The sequence below is a fragment of the Drosophila innubila genome, chromosome X (genome assembly GCF_004354385.1).
Source record: "Drosophila innubila isolate TH190305 chromosome X, UK_Dinn_1.0, whole genome shotgun sequence".
Classification (NCBI taxonomy): Eukaryota; Metazoa; Arthropoda; class Insecta; order Diptera; family Drosophilidae; genus Drosophila; species Drosophila innubila.
The window spans coordinates 23,943,128-23,960,165 of record NC_047626.1 but is presented as its reverse complement, the minus strand read 5'-3'; the positions used below and the strand labels follow the sequence as shown (position 1 = coordinate 23,960,165).

At 40.2% G+C, this 17,038-nt stretch overlaps 4 protein-coding genes across 6 annotated transcripts; 2 read left to right on the top strand and 2 right to left on the bottom strand.

Annotated features, from left to right (window-relative positions):
- Window position 1: 1 nt before the first annotated feature.
- Window positions 2-4,836, bottom strand: LOC117793735 (fumarate hydratase, mitochondrial). Of its 2 annotated transcripts, none has more exons than XM_034634117.1 (5): window positions 4,664-4,836; window positions 1,892-2,029; window positions 1,617-1,817; window positions 501-1,305; window positions 2-421 (listed from the first exon to the last, which is right to left on the bottom strand). In XM_034634117.1, the coding sequence occupies exons 1-5, from the start codon at window positions 4,751-4,753 to the stop codon at window positions 159-161; spliced, it is 1,497 nt and encodes a 498-aa protein (XP_034490008.1). In that variant the 5' UTR covers window positions 4,754-4,836; the 3' UTR covers window positions 2-158. The 2 variants fall into 2 exon arrangements, with proteins under 2 accessions (XP_034490008.1, XP_034490009.1); XM_034634118.1 differs by lacking the exon at window positions 4,664-4,836 and adding an exon at window positions 2,094-2,111.
- Window positions 4,837-5,110: 274 nt separating this feature from the next.
- Window positions 5,111-6,039, top strand: LOC117793738 (NADH dehydrogenase [ubiquinone] 1 beta subcomplex subunit 8, mitochondrial). The gene is made up of 3 exons (XM_034634121.1): window positions 5,111-5,295; window positions 5,386-5,615; window positions 5,678-6,039. The coding sequence occupies exons 1-3, from the start codon at window positions 5,211-5,213 to the stop codon at window positions 5,888-5,890; spliced, it is 528 nt and encodes a 175-aa protein (XP_034490012.1). The 5' UTR covers window positions 5,111-5,210; the 3' UTR covers window positions 5,891-6,039.
- Window positions 6,040-6,515: 476 nt separating this feature from the next.
- LOC117793838 (DNA replication licensing factor Mcm6) lies at window positions 6,516-9,330 on the bottom strand. The gene has a single exon (XM_034634261.1). It carries the CDS (start codon window positions 9,217-9,219, stop codon window positions 6,733-6,735), a length of 2,487 nt encoding a protein of 828 aa, XP_034490152.1. The 5' UTR covers window positions 9,220-9,330; the 3' UTR covers window positions 6,516-6,732.
- Window positions 9,331-9,655: 325 nt separating this feature from the next.
- LOC117789445 (luc7-like protein 3) lies at window positions 9,656-16,401 on the top strand. Of its 2 annotated transcripts, XR_004617910.1 has the most exons (5): window positions 9,656-10,021; window positions 10,857-11,875; window positions 12,237-12,307; window positions 12,381-12,909; window positions 15,973-16,401. XR_004617910.1 is itself a non-coding variant. In XM_034628482.1 (4 exons), exons 1-4 carry the CDS (start codon window positions 9,920-9,922, stop codon window positions 12,521-12,523), a joined length of 1,335 nt encoding a protein of 444 aa, XP_034484373.1. In that variant the 5' UTR covers window positions 9,656-9,919; the 3' UTR covers window positions 12,524-13,085. The 2 variants fall into 2 exon arrangements, 1 of the variants encoding a protein (XP_034484373.1); XM_034628482.1 differs by lacking the exon at window positions 15,973-16,401 and having other exon boundaries at window positions 12,381-13,085.
- The last annotated feature ends 637 nt before the right edge of the window (window positions 16,402-17,038 follow it).

Below are 17,038 nucleotides of genomic sequence, written 5' to 3'. Positions count from 1 at the left end.
AAAGCAGTTAATTTTTTTTTATTTTGAGAGCTTGTGTCCGACTGAATTCCAATTGAAAAGCTAACGAATTCAATTTCGATTCCTTCCTGACACTTGAACAAATGTTGACTTTTCGCTTAGATTAGATTGTAGACTGTAGCTCGTAGATGATGTCGTCTCTACTTGGGTCCCAGCATCTCTTCGGGTCTGACCCAATCGTTAAACTGCTGCTCCGTGAGGTAACCCAGATTGATGGCCTCCTCCTTGAGTGTGGTGCCATTCTTGTGCGCCGTCTTGGCAATCTTGGCCGCCTTGTCGTAGCCAATGTGGGGATTAAGGGCTGTCACCAACATCAGTGACTCGTTCATGATCTTGGCAATGCGATCCTTGTTCGCCTCGATGCCATTGACGCAGTTGGCCGTAAATGTTCTGCTGCCATCGGCTGCAATAAAAAACGGGATTCAAATAAGACTTTCAATCTTCAAGATTACCTCTTGTATAGTTGATATTTGGTTACTTACAGAGCAGGCGAATGGAGCGCAGCACATTGGATACAATCAGTGGCTTGAACACGTTCAGCTCAAAGTGTCCATTGGCACCGCCAATAGTGACAGCCACCTGGTTGCCCATCACCTGAGCTGCCAGCATGGTCAGGGATTCGCACTGTGTGGGATTCACCTTGCCCGGCATAATGGAGCTGCCTGGCTCATTCTCTGGCAGTGAGAGCTCACCGAGACCGCATCGTGGTCCCGAGCCCAAGAAGCGTATATCATTGGCAATCTTCATTAGACTCACGGCAATGGTGTTCAGCACGCCATGGACCTCAACCATCGCATCCCGAGCAGCCAGCGCCTCGAATTTGTTGGGTGCCGTCACAAAGGGCAGGGATGTGAGCTCGGCAATCTTGGCGGCGCACTTCTCAGCGAATCCCTTGCGGGTGTTGAGGCCAGTGCCGACGGCTGTGCCGCCCAAGGCCAACTCATAGACGCGGGGCAGGCAGGCATCGATACGTTCCAGAGCATAGGCCAATTGCTGGGTATATCCGCCGAATTCCTGGCCAAGAGTCAGTGGAACCGCATCCATGGTGTGAGTGCGTCCAATCTTGATGATGTCCTTGAACTCTTTCGACTTGGCGGCCAGTGCATCGTGCAGGATCTTAATCGCTGGCTTCAGATTGTTGTTCAGCTCGAGGGCAACCGAAATGTGGATGGCAGTAGGGAAGGTATCGTTGGAGCTCTGTGACTTGTTCACATGATCGTTGGGATGCACGGGCGTCTTGGAGCCCAGTTTGCCGCCCAGCAGCTCAATGGCGCGATTGCTAATCACCTGCGGAGATTCATGAGGAATTAATGACGAGAACAAGAAAAAGAGGTTTTTTTTCGATAACCTTGCAGAGTCAATGTTCAACTGATCATGAGAGCTTTATGATATTGGGATTTAGAAGAGAACACCAAATGCATAATATGTGAGATTGGTTAAGATATCTCAAGAAACAACAAAGTTATTCATACTAAAGATCGAATTTTAAGCGATCCTGTCTATATTAGCTCCATAATATAGTGAACCGATGGGAAACCAATTTACAATACTCTCTGCAGGGGTATAAGAAGGAGATCTATAAGATTTGAAGGACGCACCTCATTGACATTCATGTTGCTCTGGGTGCCGGAGCCCGTCTGCCAGATGACCAAGGGAAAGTGATCGTCGTACAGTTTGCCAGAGATGACATCATCGGCGGCCTTTGAAATCGCCTCGCTGACCTTCTGATCGAGGCCAAACTCCTTGTTAACCTCGGCGGCGGCCTTCTTCAAGATTCCCATGGCTTGAACGACGGGTTTCTAAACAGGAATTTCGAGTAACTCTTGAGAGGATTACACACACACACACACATTTGAAAAGTTACTGGACTTACGGGCATGCGTTCCGTGGGTCCGCCAATGGGAAAGTTGATCTGGGATCGCATCGTTTGGGCGCCATAATATTTATCAGCTGGCACCTTCAGCTCACCGAAAGTGTCGCTCTCCACACGAAACTCCTGAGAGGATGAGGCCTGCAAATTAAAAGAATTATTTATAGATACTGAATACTGAATATTATGGCGATTTCAGGCTGACCATTATGTGTTTGCTTCGACTTGTCTTAATCAAATGATTGCCAGGCGAATGTGAATCGTCTTATCTGATGACGACCATAAAATACTCGTACAACAATCAGCAACAAAATCAGAAAACAGAAAACAAGACCCGAAAGAGCAAGCTCAACAAGTAAAGCCTGTTCCGAAGTTGCGCCAACATGACTCTTGGATGAGCTACACCACGTGCCAGTACTTACATATGATTTACACTGAGTCAAGTAAGTCTTAAGACTAAGAAATATGCAATTTTTATTTGTTTTTCATTCATTATAATTCTCATAACGCTCTTTTTACTCTTTCTAAAAAACATAAACAACTTAAATATAGGTTAAACAAATAAGAATAAAACAAAAATTCAAAGAAAATGAGCCATGTAATTGTTTTGACAAAGAATTATACAATTTATATTCGCTTTTTATTTTTAAAAACACTAGACCACAATGGTGCTCAATATTGCTACTTTTTATTGTTCTAAAAAAAACACAAGCAACTCTAAAAAAACAAAGAATTTAAAACTTAAAATAGGTTTTCTTTTGAATTAAGTACATAAAGCTAACCAAGTCATATTTGTTTGCTTTAACATTTTTTTTTTAATATGAAATACTGAGTTGCATTGTGATTTAACAATCAGGCCTGTTCCGATTTTCACTTTCGGCAAGATTTGTCGGAAGTGAAAATCTTTAGCCTGTTCTTATATCAATCTGAAAATATTTTGCGTATTGAATTCATTTTGAGCTGGTGAATTTAAGTCTAATAAAGTGATAAAATATAATTTTAAAATGTTTAGCCCAAATGCAACGTGAAAAATTACACTTTTTTGAAATCCGACAAAATAGAAAGTGAAAACCGGAACATGGTATATTTAAAATTAATAAACAAATACTGTATGTGAATATATTTTTTATGTTGAAACAATTACTTGACTTACTGTTTGCTCATTTCACAATTATTACCAATGTTAATGTAAATTCTATCGCCACCACTCATGAACAACCTTGTGAATACAGTATAAATGCCTTAATTGCACAACCCATAACAATTGCCCAAATTTGGAGTAAATTGACCAAAATGTGCAGTTAAGCACATTATTACTGTATACTGACTACCGTTATAATAAATAAACAGACTCTACAAATAAAATTTGTTAAATAAAATTTAAAATAAAAAAATTTCAAGTAAAACGTAATTTCTAGATTGTGAGGTTTATTTCTATTGCAGGGCATACAAAGTGCTTCAATGCCGAGCAGAAACCTCAACGACCAACGGGGGTCGTTTTTGCGCTGCTCAGCAACGTACTTTTGTGTGTGTGGATGTTCAGTAGCAGTGATTGTGCGCTTTTTGGCGCGTTTGTATGTTTGTGCGTATTTAAGACTCACACTTTAGAAGCCCACATGTAAAAACATACAAACGTATATGTATGTATGTATATAATCCACAAGCAAGTGCTAAAAGAAACAACAACTACTTAAATAGTTGCGATTAAACAGAGCACAGCAGCGATAGAAGCAGCGGCAGCGGTAGTGGCTGCAAAACGCTCTCAAATAATTATTTGAAAGCACTTTGCAGCCGCTTATAAGCAACGGTAGTTAGTGGATGCTAACCGGTGTGGATAGTGGGTTAAACGTCTCGCACCTCATTACACAAACAAATACAGCCTAATGTATGAATGCACATACATGTGGATGTATGTGCGTTGACTCTTTCAATTGGAACATTATTAATATATATAATTAACCGGTTTCATTTAACAAAACCTGAACAAGTGGCGATTTATTGCGTGTGTACATTTATTGCCAGTAGTTGGCAACGCGAGAGAAGCTTTTGAATTACAAACAAGTTTGAGAAATCAACAATTAAGGATATACCATGTTTATACAGCAGTTACATTTGTTTTAAACAAAATCAGTTTGACTTCGTCGTCTAAAATCGATTTCATTTAAGCCGACTTAAGCTGTCGTATAATCTTCGTAATAGCAATGATATCATGTATTATCTACTCAAAGTTTCATAATTAAGTTTAAGATAGCGCAAGTACATGTATTTAGATAAGGACATCTATGCAGCAAAATGATTGATCGACTGATTCAAATCCTTCGGTTCTAAACTGAAGCCGAAGAAGAACTTCTAGCTGGAACTTCGCTTGCCTTTTCGAATTGGATGTGTTGAATGGTCTAACTGGAAGGCATGAACAATACGTTCCACAGCTTCTTGGAATATGGCACAACTTGTTGAAAGTGATTTTTTTTATATTGCAAAAACTCCAAAATTAAGTGAGTAATTTGTTTGAGTGCCTTTGGAATTTTTTTCGGGTCCGTTTTATAGATGCACACAAATATGCAAATAATAGTTTGCAATTATAATTTGCCGGCATTTGATTCAATGGCACATCAATTAATATTCCTTTGCTATTTTTGTGAGTGGATGTACAGATGATTGCATCTTGGGACGTTTAAGCTGATCGTTGCCTTCAAATTGGCCAAAAGCATACATAAGTGCAAGCCAAAACAGAAAATTACATAAGCGCTCATATTGCACGATAAATCTCCTTACCATGCGAAGACTGCAAGTTGCGCTCGCCCATGGCTTGGTCAGCTGTTGCACGCCGCGTAGCGTGGACCGTTGCAATAAGGGTAACACCATCTTTACAGAATATAAGTAGTTAAATACAGCAATGGCAAAATAAATAAAGCCGCGGATATTTCACTCGCCCTAAACTAGCGGACCAGGCAGGCAACACAACAAAAACAATAAGTACGATAGACGATTACATAGATCGCTATATCGATACAGCTGAGCATATCGATGGGAACTCATCGTATTGAAGAAATTAGCTGTGCAGATGTAGTAAATATTTTAGTTATAAATTAATTAAATCACTTATGCTTGTAGTTTTATTTACAATAATTTATTTTATTATTATTTACTTGCCAGCAGGAGCAGCAGGTTATAAACGATAGGTATACTGAAATATTTATCGCTCATCTCTAAGCAACAGCTGTGACAGCTGTCTGCCGAATCCCTGTTAGGCGATAGAAAAGTGCTGCAAATAGATTGGAAGTGCGGAAATTGAAAAGCTAACGAAGCCATCGCCAACACAATGTCAGCGTTAATGAAATCTCTGTGCTTAGCCAAGCAGCTGAGCTCAGCAAATCCACGCCTGTCCCTTCAGATTGCCCGCAATCGTAAGTGCATTTCCACAGCGAGTTCTGTTTTGTTTACGTAACTTTTGATATGTTTAAATACGAGTTAACGAACGAATGAATGAATTGCAGTTGCCGGCTGGAATAAGGATTACACTCCGGGAGCGTATCCTAAGACCGAAAAGGAGCGCGAGGCTGCTGCCAAGAAATACTATCTGCTGCCGGAGGAATACAAACCATATGCTGACAATGGCTTGGGATATGGTGACTATCCCAAAGTTGGCGGTGGTCTTGGCGTTGAGAACAAGGATTCCTACTATCCCTATGATTATCCCGAGCACAAGCGCAATTTCAACGAGCCCGTGAGTTAATTTATTGAATACGTCCGTACCAACAATTTCTAATATCAAATAATCTTTGATAGGTCTCAGCTGATCATGATTTGTATAGCGAGGATCGTTACTCACAGGCGGAGAAACCACGCTACAGCAATTCCTACTACTTTTTGAGCTTCCTGGGCGTCATGTCCGGCTGCCTGGCGCTCTACTATTGGCTCGAGGACAAGAAAATGTATCGTCCCGTCGCCGCCAAGCAATATCCCGCCGACGGCGTCAAGCACTACACTTTCGAGCGCTAATCGCATCCGGGAGGCGGAAGAATTGAATGGAACACAATTTGTGATCTACACACATCTGCTTTTCTTTCTGAAATTTCATTTTCTTTCGCCTTCTGATTGTTAAATAGGAAATTTACCAATGTAAAATTAAAAAAAAAAAGGAAAACTAAGTTGTAATGTCTTTCTATTTCTATCTCTGAAAGAAGATCTTTTAGAAACGTAAACCGAAAACAAGTAGAATAGTCTACAGTCGGGCGTACGCGACTGTGAGAGACCCTCTAAAACTACTAATTATGGTAAAAATCAAATAATTTTAGCAGAGACTGTAATCAGTATGAGTTTAATTATAAAAATTACAACATAATCATTAATTTTGATTTTTATTATCTCATTTATGATTATTTTGAAGCAAAAAATAAAACTCAAGAAATAATCATTATTAAATGATATTTATTTATTTATTTTTGTAAGATAATAAAATCCGAAATTTGAAGCTCTTGATTAAATCGCATAGATTAACCTTGAGGAAAAATTTTGGTATAATTCACGCTCTTTTAAAGTTACTAGAAGTGAATGATTTTTTTAAACTTAAAAAAAATACCAAATTAATAAAAAAAAAAATTATTTACCGTGCCTGCATTAAAGTTGGAAATTACGTATTTATTCCAAGATACAATCCAAAAAGTATTAAATATTAATGCAGGTTACAAATCAATACAAGAAATTCTTAGATTAAACTTAAACCAATGCTAAATGATCTTAAATCCTAGAACAATGAAGTGGAAAAAAAGTGTGAAACATACAAAAACTTAACTAGATACAAAATGAGATGGGGAATTGATGGCGCATGGAAGGGAAAATGTTTACTCCACAATGTAGTTGGGATGCACGACGAGTAGGGGATCATTTTCCAATTCATCGTCGCCAGCTGCGCCCCGAGGACTCTTGGCGATCGGTCGGAGATTGGAGGTCTTGAGCGGTATGATAACTTGATCGTGGTAGATCAAACGATCGATGAGCTTCTCGATGAGGTTCTTGCGGGATATGAGCTCATCTTCGGATTCGATTTGTTCGGCAACCTGCTCCAAATACCAGGTGACAACATCGCTGCGCTTCATGCCCGTATCGCTACCCTCGACCTCGCAGCGTGACTCCTCCGCCCGCATGTGCAGCACCAGCATTGTCGATAGGTTCTTGTAGTCCTCAAAGGACAGTGTGAACTTCTTTTTCTGCAGAGCGCTGCCTGAGGTGTCCATGGAGGCATTGCCAGTGCCATCGACATCCGGATCGGCATCCATGTTGGCCGCCGCACCATTGTTCTCCATATCGATATCATGCTCGATGCCATCGTCCGCATCCAAATGATCGTCATCGTCCAGATGGATATCGGGTTGCTCGACGCGTATGATGGACTTGTTGAGCAGACGGAAGGCCTCCTTCACGTGACGCTCGAGCACACGGTTGGAGCACTCCAACTTGGCCATGGCCTCGCTGAGGCGTATCATGGACTCCAGCTGGCGCACCGTAATTCGCCAAGTGCTGCGTCCCGAGGAGCCCGTGTCCCGTTGCCTCAAATGTCCGTAGTTCTCCACGAGCATCTTGCCCGCCTCGGTGCCAATAATGGGCTTGAACTGGCGGGCAAAGGTCACATAGCGTAGCACCTCCTCCCGGCTATAGGCACGCTGCACAGACTCCTCAATGTTGGAGTGCAGATCGACAATCTTGCGGGCAATGGCATAGTCCACCACCTCGTTGCACTCATCCACCAGTATGAAGAACAGATCGAAGCGAGACATAATCGGAGCTGACAGCTGGATATTCTGTTGCAAACTCTTGGAACGATCGTAGCGTCCGTTGATGGGATTGGCAGCAGCCAGAATGGAGGTGCGGGCATTCAGTGTGGCTCGGACGCCGGCGCGAGCTATGGAAATGGTCTGCTGTTCCATGGCCTCGTGTATTGCCACCTGATCCCGCAGATCCATCTTGTCAAACTCATCGATGCAACAGATACCATTGTCGGCCAACATCAGAGCTCCAGCCTCGATGACAAAATCAAAGCTCTCCTCGTCCCGCACTACGGCGGCAGTGAGACCCGCCGCAGAGGATGCCTTGCCGGATGTGTAGATGGCACGTGGCGAGAAGTCAGAGACCTGTTTGAGGAACTGCGACTTGGCCGTGCTGGGATCACCCACAATGCAGACATTGACATCGCCACGCAGAGATGTCTTCTCGATTGTGGTCTTCGCAACGCCTCCAAAGAGTTGCAGGAGAATGCCACGCTTTACCTCATCATTGCCATAGATGGAGGGGAAGAGGCTGCTGATTAGATTCTGATACAGATTACGATCCTTGGACATTTCATAGATCTTTTGCCACTCGGCGTCCGTCATCTGTTTCTTCATATCCTCGGCGGTCACCTCGGACATGGGCAGATCGGTGCCGCCGAAGCGAGCTGTTGTCGCCTGGACACTGCAGGCGAGGAATGCCATGCGATAGTTGAGCTCACGGACACCGAGCGCCTTCAGGCCAGTGACGCCCTCAGAGCCCTCGCCAGGCTTGTGGCGGGAACCCATCTCAGCCTTGGTGCCGGGCGTGCTCAGCACACTCACATCGGGAACCACAATGAGGGTGCCGGTGAAGTCATAGCGATCGCCAGCCTGCACGGTCTCCACCAGCTCCGAGCGAAGAATGATCTCCACGGCGCGGGGAATGCAGCCGCGTGGCAGCTCCGCCTGTGTCTCCTGTATGCGTATCTTTTGGAAATCCAGGAAGAGTGACTTCTCCACATCAAGCATGAAACGGCGACGATTGGAGCAGACGGGATTACGGCAAATTGTGGGATTGGTGAACTTGAACTGCTGCTCCACATTGCGTATCTCCGTCTGGCAGTCAAGGCACATGAATGTGCCGGACACGAGCTCCGGATGAACTGGATGTGTGCGCACCACTTGGCCAGAGATGCGTATAAGTGTGCCGATCTTGGAGGTGGTCAGATCACGGACCTTGTGACGCGTCGGCACCTCCGTGAACGCCACATAGCAATCCTTGTTGGTCTTTAACCCAATGCGATCCTTCACATAGTTGGACACGGATTGGCACAGAAACGGGTAGACATGATAATACTCCTCGATGATCGCCGTCGCCAGATTCTGATCGTATTTCTCCACATCCTCGAAGCTCACTTCGAGGGTACAACGATCGGGTGACTCGAGATTGGCAGCTGGACGCGTATATTTGATTTCGCCATCCTCTTTGAATTCCTCCAGAAAATCTTGAAATAGCTTCTGGGTGCGTATTCCCACTTCATCTTTAACACGCAGCTGTCCGATCTGAGCATCCGCTACATCCATTTCGCTTGATTTCTGTACACAAAATGTAAACGCGCTAAATTCGTTTGGATTGTTTCGATCACTGATGCTATTTATTTAGCTGCAGCTGCGTGTTTTGCCAATTTTCGCGCCTTTTTCATTGACAATTCGCAATGACAGCAACGACTTGCGAGTTATCGATTGTTATTCGACTATCGTTTGGTAACTTGCATTGCTGCGAAAAACATATGCTAATTGCATTATAGTATTTCTGATATTTATTATTCCCTTTTCATTGATTGAAAAACATCCCATCGGGCTAAACATACTTTAATTGTATTTGATAACGCATTTTTATAATTGAGTTTGAAGTTCCTCCAACAGTTTGACAACACTGCCTCACTTTGTTGTAATTGATAACGTATATCGATGCTTGAGCGCGATGTTCTGTTAACAATTTGACAACACTGTTAGCGCAATCGATTGATGTTCTTGGCGCAAGTTGACATCTCTAGAGCGTGGAAGTTGTGAAGAGGGGATTATTGATTCCGACAAATCCTTTGGTGGAATATTTATAACTAAATTGATTTTATGGGTTACCTTTTCTATCTGTGCTAATAAAGAACACTAACGGCAGTAACATTTTAAGAGCACCTGTTCAACTGAATTTTGGCAAATCATATACCCAGCGACCCACACAAACACACAGAGAGACACACAAAAACACACACACACAAGTAAAATGGTGGACGCTGCCAGACAAATGCTCGATGAGCTAATGGGCCGCAATCGAAATTTGCATCCCTCAGAGGCCGGACAGGCGGTCAACTGGGAAGATCCAGAGGTAAAGTACCACATGTATCACATCAGATCATTTCTATTATTCTCATTGTGATATAATCGAAATTCTTGGCATGGCTGCCCAATGTTTTTAATGCGACATTTTCTTCTGGTCTTCTTATTTTTATTGTTTTTCGTTTTGCCGGCGAATAAACACTGAGTACGAAAAGTTTACTTGCACATATCGTAAAGATTTTTATTATTAGAATTTCAATTATAAAGTTTTGTTTACATTGGAAAATATATAACTTAAAGCCGACTACTTATATACAATAACTGCAATATTATTATTATCATTATGCATACATATGTATATTCTTGATCAGATCGATATATGTCTGTTGCTTATTTGTGTTTTATGCGTATTTTTATACCCGTTTTGTAAAAAATAAGTAAATGGGTGTATAGTGTTCGTGCAAATGTATGTAACAGGGAGTAGAAGGCATCTCCGACCCTATAAAGTATATATATTCTTGATCAGCATCAACAGCCGAGTCGATGTAGCCATTTCCGTCTGTCCGTCCGTCTCAGAGACTTTAAGAGATAGAGCACCACCACACCCACAGTGTTTAAGATAATTCGGTTTTTATAGTAATTTACGTTATCTATTAATATTATCTATTATACTACTTAAGCGCAGAAAAATCGGAAAGCAGAACGGCAGTAACAGCTAACCAAAGCTTTTAATAATGAAGGCAAGCACCCAAAAGTATGCATTTGCTCATATTAGATAGTAGTTTCTATAAAGTACTTTAATATATATTGAAATAAGTAACGGGTATTCGCCTTTACGACTAGTTATTGTATATAGTATGTTTGTATCTTTTTCTTTCGTCTAGTTTTGTCAGTTCTACAATGTCAAGTTCTGTCCACACGACCTGTTCATTAACACACGGGCCGATCTGGGTCCCTGTGTGCGCATCCACGACGAGGAGGCGAAACACTTGTACGAGGAGGCGCGTCCGTCGCAGCGGAAGCGTCACACGGAGGATGAGTTTCTGCGTTTTTGCAATGTGATGCTGCACGATGTGGATCGCAAGATACAGAAGGGCAAACAACGCTTGCAGTTGATGCAGCGCGATCATCCGTCAACTCCTGTGAATCAGGCTGCCAAGCATGAGGAGCAGTTGAGCAATCTGAATGCACGTATTAATAAGTTGCTTGCCGAAGCAGAGGAGGCGGGCATACGCGGGGATGTGGATCAGGCTCAGGATCTAATGACAATCTGCGAGGAACTGAAGGAGGAGAAGGAGACGTTGCAGCAACAGTATGAGGCAAATGTTAAGCAATTCAATAAACTGAGAGCTGCACCAGGAGCACCGACCACGCCTACGTTATCAGCGAACGCCACGGAACCGCCAAGCGGTGAAGATGCTCTTGCCCACAGTCCCACAGCCAACAACAACAACATCAGCAGCGACGCTGTCTCCAATGACGGCAACGAGTCCCCTGAAGCTAGCGAAGAGACAACAACAACAGCCACAACAACAGAACAGGCAGCAGGAACAGGCGGAGGGGGAGGTGGAGGCGGTGCTCCAACTGCCAGCGATGCTGCAACGTCCGATGAGAACAAGTCGGACGCTAAAACAGATGGCAAATCGCCAGTCAATTGGTCTCACGATGCGCTGCCCGAGAAACAGATGAAAGTCTGTGAAATCTGTGGCGCATTCCTCATTGTCGGCGATGCCCAGCAACGCATCGAGGATCATCTGATGGGCAAACAACATTTGGGTTACTCCAAACTGCGCAATGCCGTCGCCGAAATCAACGAGCGGCGTCAAAAGGAGCGAGAGGAAGAAGAGCGAAGACGTCGTGATGATCGTGTCCAGCGCTTTCACAACAGCTACGACAATAGACGGTAAGAATAATGAACACGCAGTCATTGTAGAGTATTACGAATCAACAAGAAGATGTACTTAAATTGTCTAGAAGAAGATTTGAAATTGCAGGTGAAATATAGATGATGTTTATCATTTTAAAAGCAATTCTGTAGGAATAATTGTAGAGAAAAGAATTGAGAAGACGGTATTTTAGAATTATATAAAGTCCAGGGAATCAAATCGAATCGAAATCGATTCCGGTTTTAGTTCCGGTACGTCCCAAAACAACTATTTCGGTCAATGTATCTCTTTTAGTTTTGTTTGATATGAATTTCTTTATTTAAAAGACTGAAAAGATATTTGTATTTACAAATTGCCTTCTCTTTCATATTCGTGCAGCGATCAACGTGACTATCGGGAACGCAGTCGTGACTATGCGCCCAATCGACAATCATCGGATAGAAGGCATCGTAAGTTTGCACACGTCTCTCCAAATCTTAAATCTCAAACTGACAATAGATTTCTTGTCACATCTTGACACAGATCACCACAAATCACATCACGGTCATTCGTATTCACGGAGTGGCAGTCACAGCAGCGGCAGCAGCAGTCGCAGTCGCCATAATCATTATCGTCACGACAGTCGGGAGCGTCATTGTCGCAGTCGTAGTCGCAGTCGCTACTAAAAGGATACCAAAAAAAAAAAAAAAATACAAACAAAACAAAACAAAACAATAACAACAAGAGAAGGAAAGAACGAAAGCTAAAGCAACATAAACAAAAGATAAAAACATTTATAAAAAGAGAGAAAGTGAGTGATTCGTCTGTAATCAAATTAACTCAAAGATACAACAACATCAACAATCGCAACCGCAACAACAACAACAACTACAACTGTCTGTCAAACGAACCCAACGCGCTGCCCCTGTCTCTGTCTCCATGCAGCATCGAGGTACTCCAAAACAATAATAATAACACATTTCAATAATATGTCAAAAAAAAAAAACTCAATTCAGACAGCCTAAAAAAAATCCAAGACACATGTGTGAGCTTTCCAAATATGCGAATGGAGGTGAGTTGAACACAATTTAGTCCGGTACTCCTCCTACTCTACTCGTACACTCGTACACCCGTACTCGTAGTCAAGAAACAAAAAAGTAAAAACCCAAAAGACATGTTATCTCAATTGTACAGACAGGTACAAAAGTCTCCTCCTATCGCTTGCTAAACCAACTCCTAAATTCCTCTTTAAAAAAATTTTAAAAAAATAAATAAAATAAACAGAAACTGAATAAAACTATCCCTCAAAAATCACATCATAGATGCTCACACACAGAAACGCACACTCATATACACAGCTAGTTACGCTGTAGAATAAAGAGTTTCACGAGATCTTTTTTGGGTCTGTTCCGATCTATGTATATCTTTGTTTCTAGTGTTGAATTCTCTGTGAATATAGCTATGTACTCAAATCTGATCAGTTTTAAAATTCTGTCAAAATAGTTTCGATAATTTATTTGATCTTTTCCTGGGTTTAAGTTTATAAAGTTAAATTGCGTAAACTTTAAAAAGAAAATACTTACAGATGTTACCGACAAAACTCCTAGGATGTAATTATTCAGACTGTTCCAGCTCACAACAAAATTATTTGTAATGAAAGTTAATTATATTTAAAATTGAACTTAAGGGTTGTGTTTATTCATGGTCCGATTTCGCTGTTCACTGTTTCACAAAACAGTCCTATTCTGCACAAAATTATGGAATGCTGGAAGAAACATTTAATTTGTTTAAAAAACGAAATGCAAATTAATAGATCGCGAAATTATTGAGAAAATTGTCTATGCAAAGAACAAGTGCGATTCGGAACAGATCCCAAAAGTCTTCTGCTTCGCACTAAGCGTTAACGAATATATCGACAAATACATACACTGATTACTGCGACTGGCCTTGACACAACAGACGTTACCGGGGTTAGGATCGATTACCAACTGATTGAGGAGAAAAAAAGCTAAACTCATGGAATCAGGTTAGTTGAATTTTTGAATATTCGACTGATGGTTAATGGTTAAAAACTTGAAACTTCGTATGCCTATTTTGTTTGTGGGGAAGGGCAGCACGTCCACCCCATATTCACACACACATACACAAACACACACAAATTAGCAATACCCCAACAACTACACATACACCTACACTTATGTATAAATATCACACAGTTACAAAAAAGAAATATTACTCACTGAACCGATGGGAACGAAGGTATCCTTGTTGTAATCGTACTTGTTATTGGAGAATACGTTCAATTGATTCTACCAGGTATTTAAAACTCAACTCAACTCGACTCAAACAAATTAACTAACCTCAAGAAAACAACAATTGTTAAGTATATATGCATATACCATACCATAATATGATATAGTAACGGGTCAATTATTTTGAACCTTATTCTTTCAATTTTAAATAAATCAATTTTAATAATATTACATATCGGAATTTTTATTATGACCCGAAATAACAATCTGTGATCCTTTTATTTTCATAAGGAGTCCGATTCCATTCGTTCGCTTGGGAGTGCTGAAATGAAACATGTTCAGGGCTTCAAAAAAGTTTATTGAGATCGTACTAAAAAAAAAGTATTTGTGAGAGACGTTTTTCTTGTGTCAAAATAAAAATTCCGACCTTAAATTCTATTTTAATTGTTGGATTTAAAATTAATAAATTAATAGGTCTAAATGAATCACCCAATATAATGAAAAATCCACACAGATCGCGTTATTGCAATTGCATGGGAATGGCATGTGCTTTGTGGTGTTTTGTTGATGGGCAGGGACTTCGGTCAGGGATCATCGTTTTTTTTTTCATTGCCACACCCCTCCACGGGGGTTGCCCCACCCCCTACCACCCCTTTCAGAGGTATGTAGTCCTCGCTCTCTCTTTCTCTGTTTTTCTTTCTATCTATCTGTCTGTCTATCAATGAATCTATATCTTGTAGTCAATATAATAGGCTCCCAAACACGAACCAACAACACATGAACAGTATCAAGTAAACGGCTTTCAGAGACTCTCGCGACTCAGGTACATTTTCTTTAAATAATAAATATGCTTTTTCCAAATTAATTATTAACTTAATTCATTTATTGTCTTTGTGTTTGTCCGTTAAAATGCTGCTGTAGCAGATATAATAAATCTTAAGTAAAATATTTGATTTTAACATGTATTCGAAATTTTTGTTTCTGGAAAGAGCATAGAAGCTTCGGCTATGCCGAATTTTCTTTCATGTTTATTGCTGTTGTACTTTCCCATGTACATACATACAAAACAAACTTTAAAAAAAAAACAAAGAGAGCTGAATCAGTGATCGATATTTTTTGGATCGAATTCGAATTCGATATCGAAACATCATGTGCAATCGATTGAAGATGATGATAATGATGAAGATGACGAGGTAATTGCAATTAAATTCAACAGAAAACAAAAACAAATCATACAATCTTTTGTAAACTTTCTTTTAAATCACATACTGATGTGTATTGTATCTGTATTCGATTTAGATAGGAGAGAGTAGTACCTGCTACTATTTAACTGAAGAAATAATATTTAATGCCAGGCAGGCCATGATATGTATTTGTTAACCCGCCCTCTCTACACTCCTGTGTACTGTTGAGCCACGCCCCACTTCCCCCATTTCAAAGCTTGAACAGGTAAATTTTTTGTTTGTAAAATACATTTAAAAACACTTAAATCAATTACACTAGCAAAACAAGTTATTACCTATCGTCCCGAGTCCCAGAAAATTTCCCTAAAAGGCAACTAAATTGCTTTTCTACTCACAAATTAAGGATAAAAATGCATACATATATGATTTTTTTAAAACAGTAACCGTAACATCTCTGTGTATACAATATACTTACGAAATTCGAAATAATCGTAACAATCTTACTCGTATTATATCTCATACATACTACTCTCTACATTCCCCTCAAAAAAAAAAAAAAAAAAAAAAAAATTGAAAAATTCACTTGAGTTGAAATCTCCTACAGCTGGTTGGGTTAGCTTACACTGGGCAATGTTATCGATAAATTTGTTGTAATGCCGCCATTTTGTATACTCATGCTCTTTTCTTCAAACATTGCAGGATCAACATGCGACAAGCGGCCTGAGAGTCCCTCTCCTTCTCTCTCCCTGTTCTGACTTGGGAGAAATTGTTGTTGTGATTGTCTGCGGTGAAGAATATCTCCAGGTAACTTCTATGACCACAACACCCAGTAATGTTTCTTCAAGACAGACGAAAGACGATGACGCCGTAACGAGTAGCGAGTAACGAGTGGCGAATAACGAGTAACGGTGACGGGATCACCGTATCAACACTCATGTTAACTGTAATAACTGCATGAGATACGAGGTGAATTTCAATTTCTCTCCTTTTATCTCTATATATACATATGTATAATTATATATATATATGCATATGTATATCATACAATCCTATATATTGCTTCCTCCGCCTTTATCTGTCTGTTTTCACACTTTAAATTGAAGAACAACAACAACACAGACACAACAGCAACAACAATTGTTATATATATTTAATTTATTCTACTGGCATCGTTGTATCTTTCACAAACATTTGCCATTGATTTACTATTTAGATAAATATTAATTTATATATGCATCGCATTCATTGATCTTCCACATAATTTCGAATTGTTTGTGAAGGATCGCGTCGCACCCGCCTTTCGTTATGTATTTTAGTAAAAAATTATATTTTTTAAATTCATTTTAATTCACATACATAAATGTTTGAACGAGAAACTTAATTTAAAAAAAAACATACACAAAAACAACAACTAATTAACGACAACAACAAATGTAGTCATGTAAAGCAAGTTTTTAATTATTACATATATAACCTACATTTACAATTAATAATTATTAAATTAATGATAATAACATTCAATTTGAGACTCGCAATAATTTTCTAATAAAAAAATGCAAAAGAAAATACGCAAAAAATAAAAATGAAACGAAAAACATTTGCAAAAATTTGCGAATTGCAACAAAAAAAAAATTATAATTGCATTTTTTCTTGGTACGGGAGGGGGTAAAAATAAAACAGGTGCTTATAAATATAATACTAATTAAATTACTCATTCAACAGCTGTGCAAAATGGTAATCTAATATTTGGCTATAATAGAAAAAT